The 22,556-nt window shown below is 39.3% G+C and overlaps 1 protein-coding gene across 5 annotated transcripts in view; it reads right to left on the reverse strand.

Annotated features, from left to right (window-relative positions):
* LOC125453347 (protein O-glucosyltransferase 2) overlaps nucleotides 1–22,556 on the reverse strand; it is a 66,160-nt gene that overhangs the window by 14,159 nt on the left and 29,445 nt on the right. For 4 of the 5 annotated variants that reach the window (XM_059646410.1, XM_059646408.1, XM_059646409.1 and 1 more), the window contains 3 exons: nucleotides 17,604–17,813; nucleotides 14,727–14,816; nucleotides 10,054–10,158 (listed from right to left, as the gene is read on the reverse strand). In XM_059646410.1, the coding sequence (XP_059502393.1) occupies nucleotides 10,054–10,158; nucleotides 14,727–14,816; nucleotides 17,604–17,813 (405 nt within the window). Of the gene's footprint in view, nucleotides 1–8,722; nucleotides 8,849–10,053; nucleotides 10,159–14,726; nucleotides 14,817–17,603; nucleotides 17,814–22,556 lie in introns of all 5 variants that reach the window. The other variant, XR_009445814.1, reaches the window with a different exon arrangement.

The following is a 22,556-nucleotide window of genomic DNA, read 5'->3' on the forward strand; positions in this document are numbered from 1 at the left end:
GGCACAGAGAGAAGAAATTCCTGCATTGTGTGTAGGAGAACTTTCTGAAACAGTACATTTCCAGTTCTAGGGCGGGAGTTGTATTGGAAGTGGTCCTAGGAAATATGGCAGGCCAAGTGGAGAATGTGAGAGTGGGGAGCATTTGGGAAACAGTGATCATAATATAATAAAGTTCTATTAAAGAAGGATAAAAATTACTCAAAGATTAAGAGCCCAAACTGGAAAACTGCAGATTTTAGGGGTATAAAAGTTGAACTGGAACAGGTTAGAACATAACAGCGCAGTACAGGCCCTTCGGCTCTCGATGTTGCGCCGAACTGTGACACTAATCGGAAGGCCATCTAACCTACACTATTCCATTATCATCCATATGTTTATCCAATGACCATTTAAATGCCCTTAAAGATGGGGACTCTACTACTGTTACAGGCAGGGCAGTCCACATTGATTGGAAACCAATTTGGTGGATAAAACAATGAATGAAAAATGGGAGACTTTCAAAAAAGAAATGAACAGGGTGTAAGCTAGATTCATACCCATGAGAAATAAATACAGATATCCAAAGTTAGAATACTCTGATGACTATGGATATTGATGAGAATATATGGAAGAAAAAGGAGGCATATGATGCATACAGGAATAATAACAGCAGTAGAAATCAGGAAGAGTATGTCAAAGGCAAGAGAAAGGGTAAGGGTAACAGAAAGAGTAAAGAAGGCCAAGAAGAAGATGAGGAGAGGATAGAAGCTTTGCTAAAACAAATAGTAAAATGTTCTTCAAACGTATTACAAGTAAAAGGTTAGGGAAGATAAGAGTAGGGTCCATAAGGGAGAAACAAGGTAAACTGCTCACTGAAGCTAAGGGTATGGCAGAGGTACTAAATTGATACTCTGTTTCTGTCTTTGCCAAATTAGAAAATGATGACAATGGCCCAGTGTTCAGCAACTCAGCAGTATAGTGACAGACAAAGAAGAGGTGCTAAAAAGGCTGGCTGTGGTCCAGGTAGAGAAGTTGCCAGGCTTGAACAGGATTGCTGAGAGAGATAAGGGAGCAAATTACAGAGCTGGACATGAAGTTTCAAGGCCTCTCTGAACACATGATTATTCCTGGTGACTAGAGAATTACAGACATGACGCTGTTCATGAATGAGGCAAAGGATATTTCACGAAACTACAGCCCTGTCAGCTTGACATCAATAGTGGGAAAACTGATGGAAGTCATAATAGGGGAAAAGATAAATCTATACTTCAAGAAAAATAAATTAATACTGGACAGTCAACATAGCTTTGTCAGTGGATAGGTCATGTCTGACTAATGAGTCCTTTGATAAGGTGACACAGGCAGTGGATGAGGATAGTGTAGGGGATGTTACATATTTGAATTTTCAGAAAACATTTGATATGGTGCTCCATGACAGGTTGGTTTTCAAATTAGAAATGTTTGGGTTCAATGGGTCCATAGCAGCATGAATTTGAAGTTGGCTAAAAGCTAGGAAACAGAGAGTAGGTATTAGATAGGCACTCTCAGACTGGGCATGAGTTGATGTTCCACAGGGATCGGTGTTGAGATGTGTGCTTTTTCTGATTTATATAAATGACTTGGACATTTGTATTGAGGGCAAAATATCTTAAATTTGCACATATAAAGCTAGGGTTAATGGTGGATTGTGAAGATGATGCTGAGCAGCTTCAGAGGGTCATTAACAAGTTGGCTGTGGGCAGAACCTGGCAGTTGAATTTCAATTCAGAGGGATATGAGGTAATGCACTTTGGTAGAAGAAACATGCAGAGGTAGTACAGGCTCAATGGTACAGCTTTGAGGGGAGTCCAAGAGCAAAGGGACCTCGGGGTTCAAATGCGTAATTCTCTGAAGATGGCCAAACAGGATGAAACAATTGTTAGGAAGCTTATAGGATCCTTGAGTTTATAAATACAGGCACACAGTATAAAAGCAAGGAAGTGATGCTACATGTCTACAAATCATTGGTCAGACCACATTTGGAGCATTGTGTCCAGTTCTGGACACCTTATTTAAGGAAGGACCTTAAAGCTGTAGAGAGGGATCAAAGGATATTATCTGGAATGACACCAGGAATGAGGGATTTTAGATACAAAGAAAGATGAGAGAAATTGGGTTTATTCTCCTTGCAGCAGAGAAGAACAAGAGGTAACCTTATTGGGGTGTTAAAAATTATGAACAATTTGACAGGATAAAGAAAGATATTCTGTTTCCACTAGTTGGTATATCATGAACCAGCAAGTATAATTTAAAAATTATCAGCAACAGAGCTAGGAGTGAAAAAGGATAAATTTCTTTACTCAGAGAGTTATGAGGATTTGGAACGAACTGCCTGGGAGAGTGCTGGAGGTGAATTTCAGAGGAGGTTTCAAGAGAGAGCTGGATATGTATTTGAAAGTGATAAGTCAGAAGGTATAGAGATACGGCTGGAGAGCGGGACTAGCTGGGTAGCTCTTTCGGGAGCTGGTGCAGATGTGCTGGGTTGAATGACTACAAATATTTATGAAGATTTATTGTTCCTTTATGCTGGAGTGAAATAAATTGATTATAAATTTCATCAGATATATTTGTATTTAACTATATACACATTAGGCTGAATCTATGAATAATTAAATTGCTAATAGTGAAACGATAATTAATATACAAATCAGCTAACAAATTCAGCCAATTAAGTGATGATAGTCTCATGATTTGTTTCACACAAACAGAAACTTGTCTTTAATGTTCCTGTTAGCTCTAAGATAAACATAAAAGGGTTCCAAACCCTCAAAGGAATTAACAAGAAATGTGGGAGAGAACTTAATAATATTATAGGTGAAGGGTGGTGGTGATGTAGGTGGAAGTGGTTGGTTGGGGGGAGGAGCTGGTGGGATGGAAGGAAAGAAAGAGTCAGAAATTACAATTTGGAAGGGAAAGCAACTTACAGGAAATCAGGCAGAAGAAGTGAAATGATTCAAAGATGATAATGATGATATTGAAAAATGAAGATAGGCAGCATGTTGAGACAGGAAACAGAAAAATTGCGAAACCAAAGAAATCTGAAGTATTCTAACTCAAAAACCTCAAATTAAACAGAAAAATAGTTCTGGTTAATGAACTGGAATAGGTTGCTGAAACACATATCCCAGAAATAACGACCATAACACAATTGCCTCTCCTACAGTGAAAGGCAACAAAATAACTGGTGCAATGGTCAGAGTGCAAAATGAAAAGAAGACTAAGAACTCAATCAAACAGTACCTCACTGTCTTGGGCTTAAGAGGAGAAAAGAAGTCATTTAAATTTACACTCATTCCCCTTTGCTCTGTGCCACTGGCAGAAGGAAGCATGGTTTAACAACGGGAAACATTCAACCTGATGTAAAATATAGCAGTCGTGGTACACATCGGTACCAAAGACAAAGGTAGAAAAAGGACTGAGAATGTGTAAAATGAATTTAGGAGGTTAGGTTGGAAGCTGAAGTCCACGACAAACAGAGAAGTTATCTCTGGATTACTACCAGTGCCACGTGATAACGAGGTAAGAAATAGGGAGAGGGTGCAGCTAAACACGTGGCTACATTACGTGGATAACTGGAGCACATTCTGGGGAAGGTGGGGCCTGGACAGTAAGGACGGGTTGCACCTGAACCAGAAGGGTACAAATATCCTGGGAGGGAGGTTTGCTTCAGCTATACGGGATGGTTTAAACTAGACTGGCAGTGGGTGGGGACCCAGATTTGTAATTCAGAGGATGAGGTATTCAGCCTTCCAACAGACACAACAGGGACAGTTGGAACTGCAGATGCTGGAGAATCTGAGATCTCAAGGTGTAGAGCTGGATGAACACAGCAGGCCAAGCAGCATCACAGCAGCAGGAAAGCTGAGGTTTTGGGCCCAGACCCTGTTATCTCAGGCACAACAGTGAGTGAGGCTGTTAATAAAGAAATGCAGTCGATGGAGCATAATTGTGGACACAGGGATGGTTTGAAGTGTACATACTTCAATGCTAGAAGTATCAGAAATAAGGTGGATGAACTTAGAGCATGGGAGAGTACTTGGAACTACGATGTTGTGGCCATTACAGAAACTTGGGTAACTCAGGGACAGGAATGGTTGTTGGAAGTTCTGGGATTTAAATGTTTTAAAAGAAATAGGGAGGGTGATAAAAGAGGCGACAGAGTGGTATTGCTAGTCAGAGCTAGTATAACAGCTACTGAAAGGCAGTTCGAGAATGATATGTCTGCTGAGTCAGTTTGGGTTGAGGTCAGGAACAAGAAAGGAGGAGTCACTTGGTTGGGGTTCTTTTACAGGCCCTCTAATAGTTGCAGAGAAGTTGAGGAGTGGATTGGGAGGCAGATACGGGAAAGGTGCAGAAGTCACAGGATTGTAGTCATGGGTGACTTCAACTTTCGAAATATTGATTGGAAACGTTTTAGTTGTAATAGTTTAGATGGAACGGATTTTGTCCAGAGCATTCAGGAAGGATTCCTGACACAGTATGTAGATAGACCAACACAAGGAGAGGCCACTTCGGATTTGGTGCTTGGTAATGAACTGGGCCAAGTGTTGGATCTGTTGGTAGGAGAGCATTTTGGTGGTAGCAATCATAACTCTGTTACTTTTACAATAGTCATGGAAAAGGACACATATATACAGCAGGGTAAGGTTTATAATTGGGGGAAGGGTAACTATAATTCTGTTAGGAAAGAACTGGTTAGCATAAAATAAGAACAGATGCTGTCAGGGAAGAGCACTATTGAAATGTGGAGATTGTTTAAGGAATGCATACAGCGTGTGCACGAGATGTTTGTCCCTAGCAGGCAGGGAAGATGCAGTCGAGTGAGGGAGCCTTGTTTCTTGAGAGAGGTCGAACGACTGGTTAAGAGGAAGAAGGATGCTTATGTAAGATTTAGGAAACAAGGATCTGAAAAGGCTCTAGAGGGATATAAGTTAGACAGGAAGGAGCTGAAGAAAGGGCTTAGAAGAGCTATAAGGGGGCATGAGAAAACTTTGGCAGATAGGATCAAGGAAAACTCCAAGGCGTTTTACACTTACGTGAGGAATAAGACAATGACCAGAGAAAGAGTAGGGCCGATCAAGGATGGTAAAGGGAATTTGTGCATGGAGTCTAAAGAGATAGGAGAGGTCCTTGATGAATACTTTTCTTTGGTATTCAAAACTAAGAGGGACTAGTTGTGGAGGAGGACAGTGTGAAACAGGGTGCTAGGCTAGAGAATGTGGATGTTAGTAAGGAAGATGTACGCGGAATTTTGAGGAAATTGAAGATAGTCAAGTCCCCCGAGCCTGATGGGATTTATCCAAAGATTCTCTAGGAAGCGAGGGAAGAGATGGCAGGGCCTTTGGCAATGATCTTTTCGCCCTCACTGTCCACGGGTATAGTGCCAGAAGATTGGAGAGTGGCAAACATCATTCCCTTGTTCAAAAGAGGGAATAGGGATAACCCCAGAAATTATAGGCCAGTTAGTCTTACGTCAGTGGTGGGCAAGTTATTGGAAAGGGCTCTGAGATAGGATTTATGATCACTTGGATAGGCACAGTTTGATTCACGATAGTCAGCATGGATTTGTGAGGGGTAGATCATGCCTCACAAACCTTATTGTATTCTTTGAACAAGTGACCAAAAACATGGATGAAGGTAGAGCAGTGGATGTGGTATACATGGATTTAAGTAAGGTGTTCGATAAGGTTCCCCATGGTAGGCTCATGCAGAAAGTAAGGAGGCATGGGATAGGGGGAAATGTGGCAGACTGGATTCAGAATTGGCTGACTGTTAGAAGACAAAGGGTGGTAGTCGACTAAAAATATTCAACATGGTGCTCAGTTACAAGTGGTGTACCACAAGGATCAGTTCTGGGTCCGCTTCTATCTGTGATTTTTGTAAATGATTTAGATGTAGGAGTGGAAGGGTAGATTAGTAAGCTTGCTGACGATATGAAGGTGGGTCGAGTTGTGGATAGTGCGGAGGGCTGTCCTAGGTTATAAAGGGACACTAATAAGATGCAGAGCTGGGCTGAGAAGTGGCAGATGGAGTTTAACCCTGAAAAGTGTGAGGTGATTCATTTTGGAAGGACAAATTTGAAAGCAGAATACAGGGTTAACGGAAAGATTCTTGGCAGTGTGGAGCAGCAGAGGGATCTTGGAGTTCATGTCCACAGTTCCCTGAAAGCTGCCATCCGGATGGATAGAGTTGTTAAGAAAGTGTATGGTGTGTTAGCTTTCATTAATAGAGGGATTGAGTTCAAGAGCCGTGAAGTTATGCTCCAGCTATACAAAAGCCTGGTTTGGCCACATCTGGAGTATTGTGTACAGTTCTGGTCACCTCATTTCAAGAAAGATGTGGAAGCGTTGGACAAGGTGCAGAGGAGATTTACCAGGATATTGCCTGAAATGAAGGGAAGGTCTTACTAGGAAAGGTTGAAAGAGCCAGGGCTTTCCTCTTTGGAACGATGAAGGATGAGAGGTGACTTGACAGAGGTGTACAAAATGATCAGAGGTATAGATAGAGTAGACAGCCAGAGACTTTTTCCTAGGTTGGAGGTAGCTATTACAAGGGGGCATAGTATTAAAATGAGTGGAGGTAGATATAGGGGAGAAGTCAGAGGTAGGTTCTTTGCTCAGAGAGTGGTAGGGGCGTGGAATGCATTGCCGGAGAGGGTAGTGGAGTTGGCCTCATTAAGGGCATTTAGCAGCTATTAGATAGTATGAATGATAGCATAAGGTAGGGGTGGATATTAGATAGACCTTAGATTTAGGGTAAAATTTTGGCACAACATCATGGGCTGAAGGGCCTGTACTGTGCTATACTGTTCTATGTTCTACTTAAATCACGTTATAGCAAGAGCAGAGGATCTGTTTTGAAGTCTGGATTCCAAAGATCAAATAAGCAAATTATAATAAAATTATGACTAAGAGAAAAGCATTTAGTATTTTCACAGCAGATAAAAAAAAGTGCAAGTCATAATAGCTAGGAAGAATATGCAGGTAAGCTACACAAATAGTTAAACAGGTTATAAGGGAGACAGACTAACAAAATACAAAATAAGTCTTTCAATCAGCACTGCTACTGTTGATAGCAACAATAACAAGTGGAACCAGGTGGATCTTGTTGTCTATGAGGTCCTTGATTGGGGTTGATAACCTGGGCCAATCAGGAAGTCCTAGCTGACCACTATGACCAGGGGATTTAGAATCCTCTCAGTTCGGGGAACTGACTCTGAGCTCGCTGACGACAGCTAGTGTACTGTGCTCAAGCAAACACAGGGAATACTGGCCTCTGTGCAGTTCTTTCAGTAACAATCACACTAAGGTCACTCTGGTGAGGGAGAAAACTTGTGTACAGTGAGGCAATGGTAGGAATATTAAACATTGTCTCAACTTTCAAAAGAACTAGATATTTAGACTGTTGAACCACCAAAGCTAACTGTCAAATCTGACTGTCAAAACCTAAGACTTGAGACCTTAATTAGCATGTAGCTGTAGTACAGTATTCAGTTCCAGGTTCCCCATTTTTACATAAAGAAGTATGTAAAAGTTTCAGCTTAGATTCATGAGCGTCCTTCATAAAGATAATAATAAGTTTGGAATTTGATATTTTTCACTGTAATTTAGAAGGGATCGGTGATTTGCTTCATATCTTCTGAATATATGTCGGGAAATTTTATGGAGCCTGAAAGAGCAAGAAACATAAAGTGCAGTATGTTTTAATTAGGTGCGATGTGAAATTCCAATTTCACACAGTGAATTGAGATGCAGAGGTAAAAGTATGTGTGTGGTGTGCCAAACATCAGATGACCTGTGGTGAACTCAGACTTTTAAATGTATTTGTAGGCTATGAATATTCATGAGCATAATAATTTTAATTAAGTCCTACAATCTAAGATAAAGTCTTGTGACACATGGTTCACATTAGATCACAGAATCAGAGAATTTTACAGTACAGAAGGAGGCCAGTCGACCCATTATGTCTGTACCAGCTCTAGAAAGAGCTACCCAGGTAGTCCCATTCTCCAACCCTAACTCCGTAGCCCTCTGAATTCATCCATTTCAGGTTTCACAATATCCTTCTACAGCAGGGAGACCAGAATTGCATACACTGTTCTCAAAGTGGCCAAACCAATGTCCTGTACAGCTGCAACATAACCTTCCAACTCCTATACACAATGCACTGAACAATAAGTAGTTTCTCCTCAAATATATCCAGTTGTCTTTTGAAACCTCCTATGGAATTGGTCTCTGCCACTCCCCAGGCAGCGCATTCCAAATCCCAACAATGCTGTCAGTAGATTCAGAGTCATTGGGTTGTGCAGCATGGAAACAGACTCACTGGTCCAACTCGTCCATGCTGACCAGATATCCTAAACTAATCTAGTCCCACTTGCCAGCATTTGGACCAATTCCTTCTAAACCCTTCCTCTTCATATACTCATCCAGATGCCTATTAAATGTTGTCATTGTACCAGCCTCCACCACTTCCTCTGGCAGTTCATTCCATACAAGCACCACCCTCTGTGTGAAAATGTTGCCCCATAGGTTCCTTTTATATCTTTCCCCCCCTCGCATGTAAACCTATGCCCTCTAGTTTTAGACTCCCCTACTTGGGGAAAAGACCTTGTCTATTCACCCTATCTATGCCCCTCATGATCTTATGAACCTCTATGAAGTCACCCCTCAGCCCCTGATGCTCCAGGGAAAACAGCACCAACCTATTTAGCTGCTCCCTTTACTGCTGTGTTCATCCAGCTTCACACTTTGTTATCTTGGATTCTCCAGCATCTGCAGTTCCCATTATCTCTCACTTTCAATACTGTGGGCGGTTTTGGTCTTTATGTCTAAAGAAAGACACACTGGACATAGGTGTAGAACAGTAAAGGTTCATTTTTTAGATGAATTTATGGACAAGAAATTTGTCCTGTGAGACAGCCTGTGTAAATTTACCCCACCATCTTTGAAATCAAGGCAGTGATCTAATTGAAAGATACAAGACTGTGAAGGAACTTGACAATGGGGAGGTGATGGCCTAGTGGTATTATCGCTGGACTGTTAATCCAGAAACCCAGATAATGTTCTGGGGATGCGAGTTCAAATCCTGCCATGGCAGATGGTAGGATCTGAATTCAGTAAATATCTGGAATAAAGATTGTCAGGAAAAACCATTTGGTTCACTAATGTTCTTTAGGGAAGGAAACTGCCATCTTTACCTGGTCTGGCCTACATGTGACTCCAGACCCACAGCAATGTGGTTGACTCTGAACTGCCCTCTGGGCAATCAGGGATGGGCAATAAATGCTGCATAGCCAGTGACGCACTCATCCCATGAATGAATAAAGGAAGTAAAAGTTAGATACCAAGAGGTTACTTCTGTAGTTTGGAAATCTTCAACAATCTCAGGATAAGGGTTGATCATTTAGAACCATGATGATTAGACTAGATTCCCTACAGTGTGGAAACGGCCCTTCGGCCCAACAAGTCCACACCGCCCAGTGAAGCATCCCTCCCAGACCCATCCCCCTATAACCCACACACCCCTGAACACTACGGGCAATTTAGCCTGGCCAATCCACCTAGCCTGCACATCTGTGGGAGGAAACCGGAGCACCCGGAGGAAACCCACGCAGACACAGGGAGAATGTGCAAACTCCACACAGACAGTTGCCCAAGGCTGGAATTGAACCCGGGTCCCTGGCACTGTGAGGCTGCAGTGCTAACCACTGAGCCACTGTGCCACCCGAGAAATTTCTTCACTCAAGTGGTTTATGAATCTTTGAACAGATTCAAGGTTGAGACAGATAAATTTTGATATCTCAGGGAACAAAGGAATGGAAAGAGTGGACAGAAAGTGGAGTAAATCAGCACGATCACACTAAACGTCAGAATGGGCTTACGGGCTCACGTGGCCTATCTCTGTTCCTTTCTTCTGTGTTCCGAAGATGATTAATATTCCTACAATTTTACTCTAACCAGCTTATCTCAAATTGTTCTCCAATTCATTGCCTGTAAAGATTCTTCAAAGTTTTTAAAAAAATCTATACTGTACCTTTGTTCTTTGACATACACAAGGGAAAAGGTCATCTTTTGGCTGGTCCACTGGTTCCATACCATCTCTTATCTTTGGTTCACTCACCTGAAGATCAGCATACTCCTATTTAAAAACACAGATTTATTAGATTCAATACATGGCAGTGTGTTTGCACTGTCCATTTTACATTTTGTTTGCTCAATTCTGTCCAATTAAAATATATTTTTTCATACTACGGAACATGCTGTAATCACTATAGAGATCAGTTGACCAAATTATTATGTCAAGACTCAGTTGCTTTTGATTACATTCTAATTTTGTCCTATTCTATGTAGCAGGTTTCGCCTTTGATTGGCACCTACCAATGGACGGCATGACATGCATCAGGACATCAATAAAGAAATACTGGCACAGAATAAACTACCCAGCTCATAAAGCTGGTATAATCTACTTTAATCTCACTTTGCTACTCTTTTCAATGGTAGTGTTCTATGCATCCCAGCAGCTGGCAGAGCTGTGCTTCTGCTCTGTCTTTTTGTCCATTACTAAACTTCAATTGACTTTGCAGAAAAGACTTATAAAATTAAAATAAAACTTACATGCAGATTTAGTGTTTTCTATGCTATATATTCACCCACACACTGCACTGTGACATGTACTTTTTTAGACCAATATAGTAGATCTCAAGCTCTGAGGGAAGAGTTATTCCCAAAAACAGTGACAGCAAATTTAACAACTAAAATTCTTTAAGTCTACAAAATACATGTAATTAGCTGACTAAGGCTATACAAACTACAAACTTATGTGAATCATATTACAAATATTTGATCCCTTCTTGTGTGAATATATGAATTCCTAAGTTCACAATTGAAATCTCCCATTAACATTGACAGTATAGTTACACCACTGATGGGAAGAAGAACAAAGTGTGACAAGTTTACATTCTACTGTAAATATGGGAGTTCATACTGATGGAAGTTGGTAGGAGCTGTGGCCTGATTTTTTTTTGTGTGTGAGAGAATAAGTGAGTGGGGTGGGGGGTGTGGTGGCAGTATTTCCATGAAGCTCTGTAAGCATGTCCTATGTGTCACTCAAGAAATTATGCTGGACGAAGTGTTTACAGATGTTTACAAATTAGAGCTAGAAGATCTATAAGCCTGTCTAAAACAGTGCATTGGGGTGTTTGGAAGCTTGAAAATTGCATTGCCCAGTATTTTGCCTAATTTTGTTTCTATGAGAAATTTTATTTGTAAAGAAATTTAAAACAACACTTTACACTATATAAAATAAGACCTGATGCTGTGGTATATTCTGTTCTCTTAGCTACCTTGAGAACATGATGGGTACCTCACACATTCCACAGCAATTCACTTGGAGCTATCTTAGCTCAAATTCACCAGAGAGTAAAGATTCAGGTTTCAGTTCATTGAAAAATTAGTAAGGATATCTGTGTTAAAGGTTTTTTTCTTCTGAAATGTGCTTAATTAATAAAGTATATTACATATTTGATAAGATTAAATTAAACTGAGTTGTGTTCCCCAATTCCCTTTTGATAACAGATAATTGAGTCCTTGGGAATTAATTCTTATCATTTGAGATAAATGTAATAGGGACTACTGTGATCTTAACATTGGTAGCATATGGCCATAGTTTTAACACTATGTCTTTGTGGAAAAAAATTTGAAAGAACGTTTCTCGAGGAGTAAACTGTTCATGAGTCAAGACAATTTCTTTAATCAGTTAGTTTGTCCCTAATATAATCACTCAGCTACTGTTGAAGTATGCGTCACAGTCCTCTCTTGGTTACAAAATTCCAAAGTTTAACAAACATATCTCATAAGATAGAGAAACTGATAAACAGAAACCATAAGATAAAGAGCTGATAATAAAGAGACAACCATAATCATCTTCTTAAGGTTTAATTTGGAAAAAAAGTGCACAGATGAAATGTAAGGAAATTCCCTTGATATGAAAGAAAGTCCAATAAAGTGTTTTGTGCAAAGTAATTTAGCTTTATTTCAGAGAAAGCTGCTTGGTAGAAGACATTAGATCATAAAAATATGAACATTAGAAGCAAGTTCAGGGCACCCACAGCCCAAGAATGTTCAAAGCATGAGAACTACAAAATGTTTGAATGATTTGATTTGATTTACAGAACAGTACCGCAAAGGAACAGGCCCTACAGCCCATGATGCCAAACTAAACTAATCCCTTCTGCCTGCCCATGGTCCATATCCCTCCATTTCGTGCCTATTATGTGCTTATCTAAATGCCCTTTAAACACCCCCATCGTATCTGCCTCCACTACTGGCAGCTCATTCCAGGCTCCTACCACTTTCTGTGATTTGAATGATTTTATTGTAACGTGTATTTTACAGTGAAAAATACAACAAAATAAAGTGAAAAGCTTTCTTTTGTTGCCATAACACAGCACCATTTTGATAGTTGAAGAATAAGAGAAAATTTCAAGACATAGTTTAAAGAGAAGTCTATCCACGATCGAGTTCTGAGTCAGCCACTGTTTTTAAAAAAAAGGTAGCGGTTATGCTATTTGACTAATAAGGCAGAGTTGTGTTAGGTTCTGAATATTAATTGCTTTTAATTAGATAACTGAAATCTGTAATAAAAATTTCGTTATCACTACTAGCCTTTTAAAACGCACTGTCTCATGGCAACCTCAAAGTTACTCTGCAGAATTCAGCCCACGTTGCCACAGACATAAGTAAATTACAGAATTATCATGAAAACTCACTGGTTCATTAATACCATTAAGGAAACTTGCCTTCCTCATTCAATGTGGCCTATGTTTGACTTCAATCCCAGAGCAAAGTGGTTAACTTTTAACTGCCCTCTGAATTTGCCCAGCAAACCAGACTGTTTTATCAAAGCAACTGTGAACATTTATAATCTTCCAAAAACTATAGCGGTTTAAAACAGTGGCTCACCACACTTTCTCTAGAGCAATTAGATTTGGGTAATAAGTGCAAGCCTTGCTGTAGACACAGTCATCCCACTAGTAAATAAAAATTCTTAATCTAATCTCATTCATCTCAAATAAAGTTTCATTCAGAGGGAATGTTTCCTCGATTTACCATTTTTATTAAAATCTTAAAACATTTTAAAACCATATTATTTTGCTACAGATTAACTCCTATAAAATACTGTTGATGTTAGGAATGAAAGAAAACAGAAAATGTTTTGTTTCCACGTATGTTGCCAGACATGCTGAGTTTCTCCAGCATTTTTTGGTTTTATTTCTTTCTCCACTCCTCATTATTTATCTTTGTTTCCCTTGTCCTTGCGTGCATAAAGTTACATTATTGTGTAATGTTTTAAAGTGAAATTTATTTGAAATATCATTTGCTTGTTAATTCACATACAATTTGTGATGGTTCAGATTTATATTAAGGTAAAGTTTACAGAAAGTGAAATCTTGGTTATAATTTCTGTATAGGTTAATGGTTCCAAGGTACTTCATGAATATAAACTAACATTTAACCATGGAGTAAGACATCAAGAAAAGATGGTTTTGAAAAGACTGAACATAAAGGATGAGCCTGGGAGAAGCTTTATAGAGGGGGGACTAAGAAGCTGAAGCCCCTCCTACCAAGTGGGTCGAAAGGGGGTACCCAAAAAAAGGCCCAGATTAAAGAATAAAAGGCGCTCGCTGAGGGGTTGGGGAACAGCATAAAGAAGAGAGTTACAGAGACAGGGTGGGAAAATTTACAGAGGTACTTTAAGAATGCACTCAGAATTGAGAAATCATTCCTGCAAAAAAATTGGACACCGTATTACATTTATACCACACCCTTTAACGAAGGTGTAAAATAAAGATTCCAGGTTTCAATATTCAAATGTGACGGAGAAGTTCCTTATATTCTTGAATGAAGAAGGTAAGGTAAGTCCTTAACAATCTCACATTCACGAAATAGCCAACTGGTTCTCTACAGTTGGATCTGCAACATTAGATCTTTCTGAATTTTAGTCACTATTCTATAAATGGTCATTATTATTGTTGATTACTGCACTAACAAACTTGTCTTCATTTTTGTATCCCCATTTCCTTATAAGAATTATATCCCAGTGATTGTTTGCAACACCTAACCAAAGGTCTGGAAATATACAGGGCTCATTGAAAATACAGTGGAAAAGTTAATCTACTCGAGGGGTGAATTTCAATGGACTGATTCCAAATTTCTGATATTATATAACAATGTCAGATTTTTAAAATTGTAGCATTTATACAATAGCTTAGTACTAATAGCTTGGCTAACAAATAAAATAGTTTCTGCTCAGTGTTTGGATGTCTTTTTCTGCCAATGGCCATTTGCCACAAGAAACGATTGAAACTCATTTATAATCTGGCTGAAAACCAGGAATAGCAGTCACAACTGTTTACTGTACCCTGGGCAACAATGCATTATTGCTTGAAGATTCCCAAGTGTCACACAAAAATTATTTCAATACTTGTAAACCGCAAACATGAATTCCATAAATTATATCAAAGCCCTAGGGCATTATAACAAAATCCTTTGAAATACTAAAGATTTTCATCCAATATTAAAACTTCATAAACTGATCATTATAACAACAGACTTGTTATAAGATCATTCCACATTTCTATTAATTAGCTTTGAGTATAGCATCAGTTTAAAATGTGAGTGTTTCACATTGTAAATGCTTCTACTTACCTGGAAAAGTTTATAATAGTAGCAGAAGATGTGATCTGCCATAAGTTTGTTTCTAGCATAGTTCTGCCCAGCTTTTGCAATCATCTTGGCCTATGAATTAATTTGAAAATAAAAAGAAAATATATTTCCAAGAAAAGTGTTTAATACTTTTTTTACTTTCATGCCAGGAAACAGAACCACAGAAATACCAGTGCGAACTTAGATGTAAAGAAGTTCTTCATGATTTTAGCTAGTCCTGAATAACAGCAGTGGATGATAATTATCAAGCACTGAACCCTGATGACCCTCTTGAATTTTCTCCCCTGTACTGATCGTGGCCCCCTGACCAAATTGGAAAGGTAGCCCTGATGATGAGCTACCGCACCACTGACTGATCTCTGTGCAGCTATCCGAGTGACTTATCGCTAATCCCTTGGCTGACTGCACTGGACCTGCAGGTCAGTGTATGGCCTAGTCCCCAAACTGTACAGACTCCCTGACATTGGACACCCTGGGCTGAGATGCCCTTGACTAACTGTGCCACTAACATCTGACTGAAGACAGTCCTCGCAGACTTGACAAAGAATTGCTCAGTTTAGACCTCCAGACATGGCCATTTAGTTGAAGCACATTCAATGCCTTTGCTATATGGGCTGCTGGCACATGCTCCAGGTGTGACACTGACATACCACAATGCCCCACAGAAACATGATCACTCCCTTGACTGATCGCTGCTGACAACCATGACAGGCTATCTACCTTTGTGTTTACCCTAAAAGGCAAGGCAGAACAGAAGTACTGGGAATGAATGTGGCAGCAAATCCCAATGCAAGGCATGACAGAGATATTAGGAGAATCCCAACAGGCACAAAGTCAATGAGTGCAAAGAGAACAAGCTTACAGCCCTGAGATGCACCCTGCTCTAATCCACGAGAAGGGTGTTTGCTCCCCATATGTCAAGTAGCCTGGCAGCAGCATTACAATGCTAAATCCTCTGTGAATGGAGTAGGGGAATAGTGTAGTCAATGTTCATGGATTGTGCCCTGGGGTGGCCAAGATCTGCTGGCCAAGATGGAGGCTTGCTCGGAGCAGCAAGCAGTAAATTGGAACCGGCACATACTCACAGAGATAGAGAAATATAGAAGGCAGGATCGAGAGCAGGCCATTCAACCCCTCAAGCCTACTCCACCATTCAATATGATCGTGGCTGAGCATGAAGCTCAATTCCCTAATCCCATGCCCCCATTTCCCTTGATACTTTTTAGCCACAACAGCTATATCTATCTGCTCTTGAAAACACGTGATGTTTTGGCCTCAATCACTTTCTTAGTGAATTCCACTGGTCACAACTCTGGATGAAGAAATTTCTCATCTCAGTTCTAAAATATTTACCACCAACCTTAAGCTATGAGCTCTGGTTCTGGTCTCCCCTACCAATGGTAACATCCTTCCTGCAACTAACTTGTCTAGTCCAGTTGGAATTTAATAGATTTCTATGAGATCTCCCCTCATTCTTCTAAACTCCAGTGAATACAATTCTAACTGACTCAATCCCTCCTCTTATGTCTGTCCTGCCATCCCAGGAATTGATCTGGGATATCACTGCTGCACCTTCTCTATAGCAAGAACATCCTTTCTCAAAGAAAGAGACCAAAACTGCATACAATATTCCAGGTGTGATCTTATCAACACCTTGTATGATTATAGCAAAACATTCTTGTTCCTGTATTCAAATCCTCTTGGTCTGAAGGCCAATACACAGTTTTCCTTCTTTACTGCCTGTTGCTCCAATGCACTTACTTTTCACGATTGGTGCACAAGGATACCCAGGTCTTGTTGAACATTTCCCTCTCTCAATTTACACCCATTCACATAATAATTTTGTCTTCCTATTTTTGATATCAAAGTGGACAGCTTCACTTTTATCCACATTATACTGCATCTATCATGCATTTGTTCACTCACTGAGCCTATCCCACTATAACTTTCATGTCAGGAATTGTCACTCTCCAGTTTCTTGAGAAGGAACGTAACGAACTGCACCTAACGGAGGATGGAATAAGTAATAAGATGTTAACGCAAACAAATAGTTTCTGCTGTTCAAACTTTGCACAGAAAATCCTAACTCTTTCTCATCGTCAAAAATCTAATTCTTCTGATCTTGATACATTTTCCCAAATGACCTGTCACTGCCCACATTGTTCAGAGGCCGGAAAGATTCAGCCAGTGTCTTTATATCGTGAAACATCCCACACAGGAGTGTAACCAAACAAAAATTGACACTGGATTAGAGCAGAAGACATTTGTTTGCTTATCTATACATTTTCTGTTCTGATGAAAAGTCATTGATCTGTTTGTCGCTCCATAGGGGCTGCCATACATACTGAGGATTTTCAGCATTTTCTGTTTTCATTACATGGGACACTGGGATCGATGACCAAAGACTTGGCAACAGAGCTATTTTAGACAGCATATCTCCAGCAAAGGAAATAACGAGGCAGAGAAGTTGAGGAAGGAAATTCCACAGTTTAGGGCCAAGATGACCAAAGTAACTTATATAAGCCATTCCCAAATGTCTTTATCCAAAGCTATGTCTTTCAATCACAGTGAACCACCAACTTTCAAACATGACACTCTTACTTATAAACAAGAATATATGCTTTGCAAGAGAAAATTACAAAGTTTTAAAGTAAAGTAAAGAATACAACATTTATTCTACTACAATATTATATTCACATAATTACAGGATCTGAAGATCACAAAGATAGAAGTATGCTTAATTCAAATGATACTTAAACAATTTACCCATGCCAGCTAGATAAACAAAAAAATATACAAGGTCTTACAACAATAATGCTCAGCTCAGCAATTAAGGAAATAAAACATAGTGAAAATTACCTCTTCATCATGAGATTTTGCCCACAGAATTTTATCCAAAAGATCACTTAAATCATTCTTAAACGGAATATAATGCTCCCATGGTTGCAGGTCATTGTAGAAATGTTCATAGTAGACTGAATCTTGCTTTAGGATAAGACCGGCACCTGCGAGCAAATAAGGCATCCTATATGCTGCCACAGTGCCATCAATGTTGATTTGATACTTGTACTACAAAAACAAAAGTTTCAAAAGGATTTTTGGATCTGATACAATATGCTCAAATCATAGAACTTTATGCAAGATACACAAACATTTTTCTTTTTCTGAGAAAAGCCATAACAATCTAAATTATCTACCTCACCACCACATGCTCATTTTAAAAATCACATTATTTCATCTTTATGTGAATAATTCTTTCAGTGGAATCAAGAAATAAGGACCAATGATGCAATGTGCAGTAACAGTTCTAATTTTTTTCAATTTCCACTATATATAATTAATGCTAATTAACTGAAACCAGACAATTTCAATGCATCAATTTTTTATCCACCTAAAACTTGTGAACTATCCTAGTATTAAGAAATTATACTTTTTAACTCTGGACAATCTTTGTTGATGGGAAACATTTCTATCAGTATTGCAATAGAGTTCTATTAGAAGTATAACCCCCAAACATTAATTTCAACTGGAAACCGACTAAGTACACTGAACTCGATTTTCAGTATAACTATTAGTCTTAAAGCCTGCTCAATATGTAAAAGCAAATTTATATTTTTCTTAGAATTTCAAACAGCATTATCATACTTGGATCAATGAGATGAGCAAAGGTCTTTTTCCAATCTTCACTGTCTCATTTGGAGTTTTTATGACAACCTTACAATCAACAGACATGTTAGAATTCCACTCTGTAACTGAATTTTATTACATCTGTAATGCCAACAAACCTCAAGGTTTTTGAGGTGTGTAGTTTCTAATGTCTATAAAAGTAATTCTGTGGTTTATTATCCTGTAATTTTACAGCAGATGATGGCTACAACTTTCAGCTCAAGGTCATTTATCAAATGATGATAACTAAGATCACCATTCCATAGAAATAAAGGTTAATTTTTACTATCAAATAATACTTTACATTATTCTGTCATCACCCAGTAATCTCTAAAGTAACACAGTATTGTTTGGATGCAATGTTGGAAAATGGGATCCTTGCTAGTGCTTGCCACAATAAAAACAAAAAATAAAGCAAGAAATACCTACTAGATTAGGTATCATATGTAAAGAAACAAACATAAGTTAAAGTTTCAGGTCAATAACCTTTCATTATAGGTGGAAAAAGTTGAAGATGAAACAGATTGTACATAAGCTGTGTACAACGGTAGTGAAAGGTTGGGGAGCGTGGATGGATAGAGTGCAGCTCGCAATAATTTAATGCCAATCGAGATACTGAGCCCTGGCAAAGAAAGATGACAATTGAACAAGAACAAAAACAAAAGATGACCTAGAGAAGCTCTGAATAACAACATATATATAGTTAACTGAACATGCTACTGTAAAAATGGGAGAAACACATTCAATCTGAAACCTTTAAACTCAATGTGAAGTCTGGAAAAATGTAGAATGCCTCATCAAAAGGTGAAGTGTTGTTCCTAAAGCTTCTGTTAAGCATTATTAGACTTAGAGAAGGATGAGAACAGAGATTAGATTGGAAGCTCGGAAGAGAACAGATTGGATTCAAAATTGAAATGGGAGGTAAAATGAACAGCTCCAGATCTTTCAATTAGGTATTTTATGACCTTCTTGTCTAAACATTACATGAAACAATAGCAAATCATAAATAGTGCCCCGTTTGTTTTGGACAACAATTTCAGGTGAAGATTCAGCTGTTGTCATTTATAGCTCTTCTAGACCCACTTTTTATATCTTGACATTTCCCATTATCAGTGATAATGGGAACTGCAGATGCTGGAGAATCCAAGATAATAAAATGTGAGGCTGGATGAACACAGCAGGCCAAGCAGCATCTCAGGAGCACAAAAGCTGACATTTCGGGCCTAGACCCTTCATCAGAGAGGGGGATGGGGTGAGGGTTCTGGAATAAATAGGAAGAGTGGGGGAGGCGGACCGAAGATGGAGAGAAAAGTAGATAGGTGGAGAGGAGAATATAGGTGGGGAGGTAGGGAGGGGATAGGTCAGTCCAGGGAAGATGGACAGGTCAAGGAGGTGGGATGAGGTTAGTAGGTAGGAGATGGAGGTGCGGCTTGGGGTGGGAGGAAGGGATGGGTGAGAGAAAGAACAGGTTAGGGAGGCAGAGACAGGTTGGGCTGGTTTTGGGATGCAGTGGATGGAGGGGAAGAGCTGGGCTGGTTGTGTGGTGCAGTGGGGGGAGGGGACGAACTGGGCTGGTTTTGGGATGCGGTGGGGGAAGGGGAGAATTTTGAAGCTGGTGAAGTCCACATTGATACCATTGGGCTGCAGGGTTCCCAAGCGGAATATGAGTTGCTGTTCCTGCAACCTTCGGGTGGCATCATTGTGGCACTGCAGGAGGCCCATGACGGACAAGTCATCTAAAGAATGGGAGGGGGAGTGGAAATGGTTTGCGACTGGGAGGTGCAGTTGTTTATTGCGAACCGAGCGGAGGTGTTCTGCAAAGCGGTCGCCAAGCCTCCGCTTGGTTTTCCCAATGTAGAGGAAGGCACACCGGGTACAGTGGATGCAGTATACCACATTGGCAGATGTGCAGGTGAACCTCTGCTTAATGTGGAAAGTCATCTTGGGGCCTGGGATAGGGGTGAGGGAGGAGGTGTGGGGGCAAGTGTAGCGTTTCCTGCGGTTGCAGGGGAAGGTGCCGGGTGTGGTGGGGTTGGAGGGCAGTGTGGAGCGAACAAGGGAGTCACGGAGAGAGTGGTCTCTCCGGAAAGCAACAGGGGTGGGGACGGAAAAATGTCTTGAGTGGTGGGGTCGGATTGTAGATGGCGGAAGTGTCGGAGGATGCTGCATTATATCCGGAGATCACATTTCCCATTATCATCCTTTTTGTCCTGCAGCATCATCCATTTTGTCACTTATCCTCTCCTGTCTTTCACTTTATTGCAGACCTTTTCTTTTTGACTTTAATCCCTGACCCATTTCTTGCTTTTAACCTACTGTGTCTCTAGTTGTTTCCAATTTTGTCAGTAAATCAGAGAATTTCTGTAAATGAAAAGTCATCAATATTAATGCAAGCTCTACTCCATTCTCTACAATGCTGCCAGACCTGTTAATTTTCCTAGCATTTAGTTTTTATTTCATATTTGCAGCATCTCTCACAGTTTTTATATTAATCCCTGTTCAAACCTGTGTATGGCGATTAATTAGGAAAACAGCATAATTATGGGCCACAAGACGTTTTTTTCCATTGGCTCCACAGATCTAGCTTAAGTCCTTCAATCAAAACAGAGGAATGGCTATAATTTGTTCTATATTCATAGAGTCATGTAGTACACAAGAGCTCTTCAGGCCATTGAGTTAGAACTGATAGTCTTTCAGGTAAAATCTAAAGGATACCCAGCCATCACACAACATTAACAGGTAGGCAAACAGAAGAAAAATGATACACGTTAACAAAACTTTAACATTAATGCGGAGGCTTCCAGTTCATTTAACATTTAGCCCTTATGAACTTCCAATATTTGTAATTGACTTGAATGCACTAAAGAACTACAATTCTAATTATAAATCTAGAAATAAAAAAGAAGAAAGTCATTACTTTTAAAAGTTGGTTTATGAATAGTATCAGCACTAGTTTCAGCTGTCTAAATTTTGATGATTCATGCAATTATTCATGTTACAGCTGATGGTTAGGTGAATGTGTCAGGATTGCTAGCACCTCTGAGTCAAAAAGCATGGGATTCCTTTCTTTCATGAACGAATGAGCAGCTTCAAAAACAACGAAAATATGCATTTATATCAGAACAAAATGAGCTGTAATCTTTCCATTTAATAGTAAAGCACATTTAGGTCATATATGAATTTGAAATGGCTGTATCTCTTTAAAATTAACCTACAATGTAAATTGTGATCACAGATAATGGGATCTGCAGATGCTGGAGAATCCGACATAACAAACTGTGGAGCTGGATGAAGGGTCTAGGCCCAAAACGTCAGCTTTTGTGCTCCTAAGATGCTGCTTGACCTGCTGTGTTCATCCAGCTCCACAATTTGTTATCTACAATGTAAATTGTTTGCAAAACGCAGAGAACTGCCTTAACTTTTAAAGCTGAGACACGATACTTGAGAAAAAAATTGTATTATGCAACAATTCAATAATAAAGATTATTTTTAAAAATATGAATTGTTGTAACCTTTGGAAGCATAAACTCAATTATGCTAACATATTAGGTTTCATCTTCAAAATTTAAATCTAACATACGAATAGTAATAGCTACCTAAAACTAAATCTACTGCACAGTCAGTTCAATGTCAAGTTTGGTCACACATGAAAAACACCGAACTGCTTTAATTTGGTACCTGTTACTTGGTATTAGCAGAGCCAGCGATAACAGATTGTGAAAACTACAAATAACAAATTGGAAAAACAAGCGTTCCTTCAAAAAATAGTAGTTGAACTGCTATAATGGAAGAATTCAGTAAAACTGCTAAGTGAAAATATACATTTGTTTTCTAATTTCCTCATGTTAGCTTTTGTTTTTCATAATAATGATTTCTTGTTTGCTGTACTTTATTTTACATACATTCTTATAGATCAATCATCAGAGATATCGCCAAATAAACCAATTTGTTACTCACGTATAATTTCATCCTGATTTTACCGGAAGAAAATTAATTACAGAAAATACCCCAAATAAATTGTGATTAAGGAATATATCTCTGTTGTGCTTTATACAATCAACAAGGATGTAATATAGTGATATCAAGAACAAATGCATTCCAAGTTAATACAGTAAAGTTCTGTAACCTTACATTATTCAGTCTTTT

The sequence above is a fragment of the Stegostoma tigrinum genome, chromosome 6 (assembly GCF_030684315.1).
Source record: "Stegostoma tigrinum isolate sSteTig4 chromosome 6, sSteTig4.hap1, whole genome shotgun sequence".
Taxonomy (NCBI): Eukaryota; Metazoa; Chordata; class Chondrichthyes; order Orectolobiformes; family Stegostomatidae; genus Stegostoma; species Stegostoma tigrinum.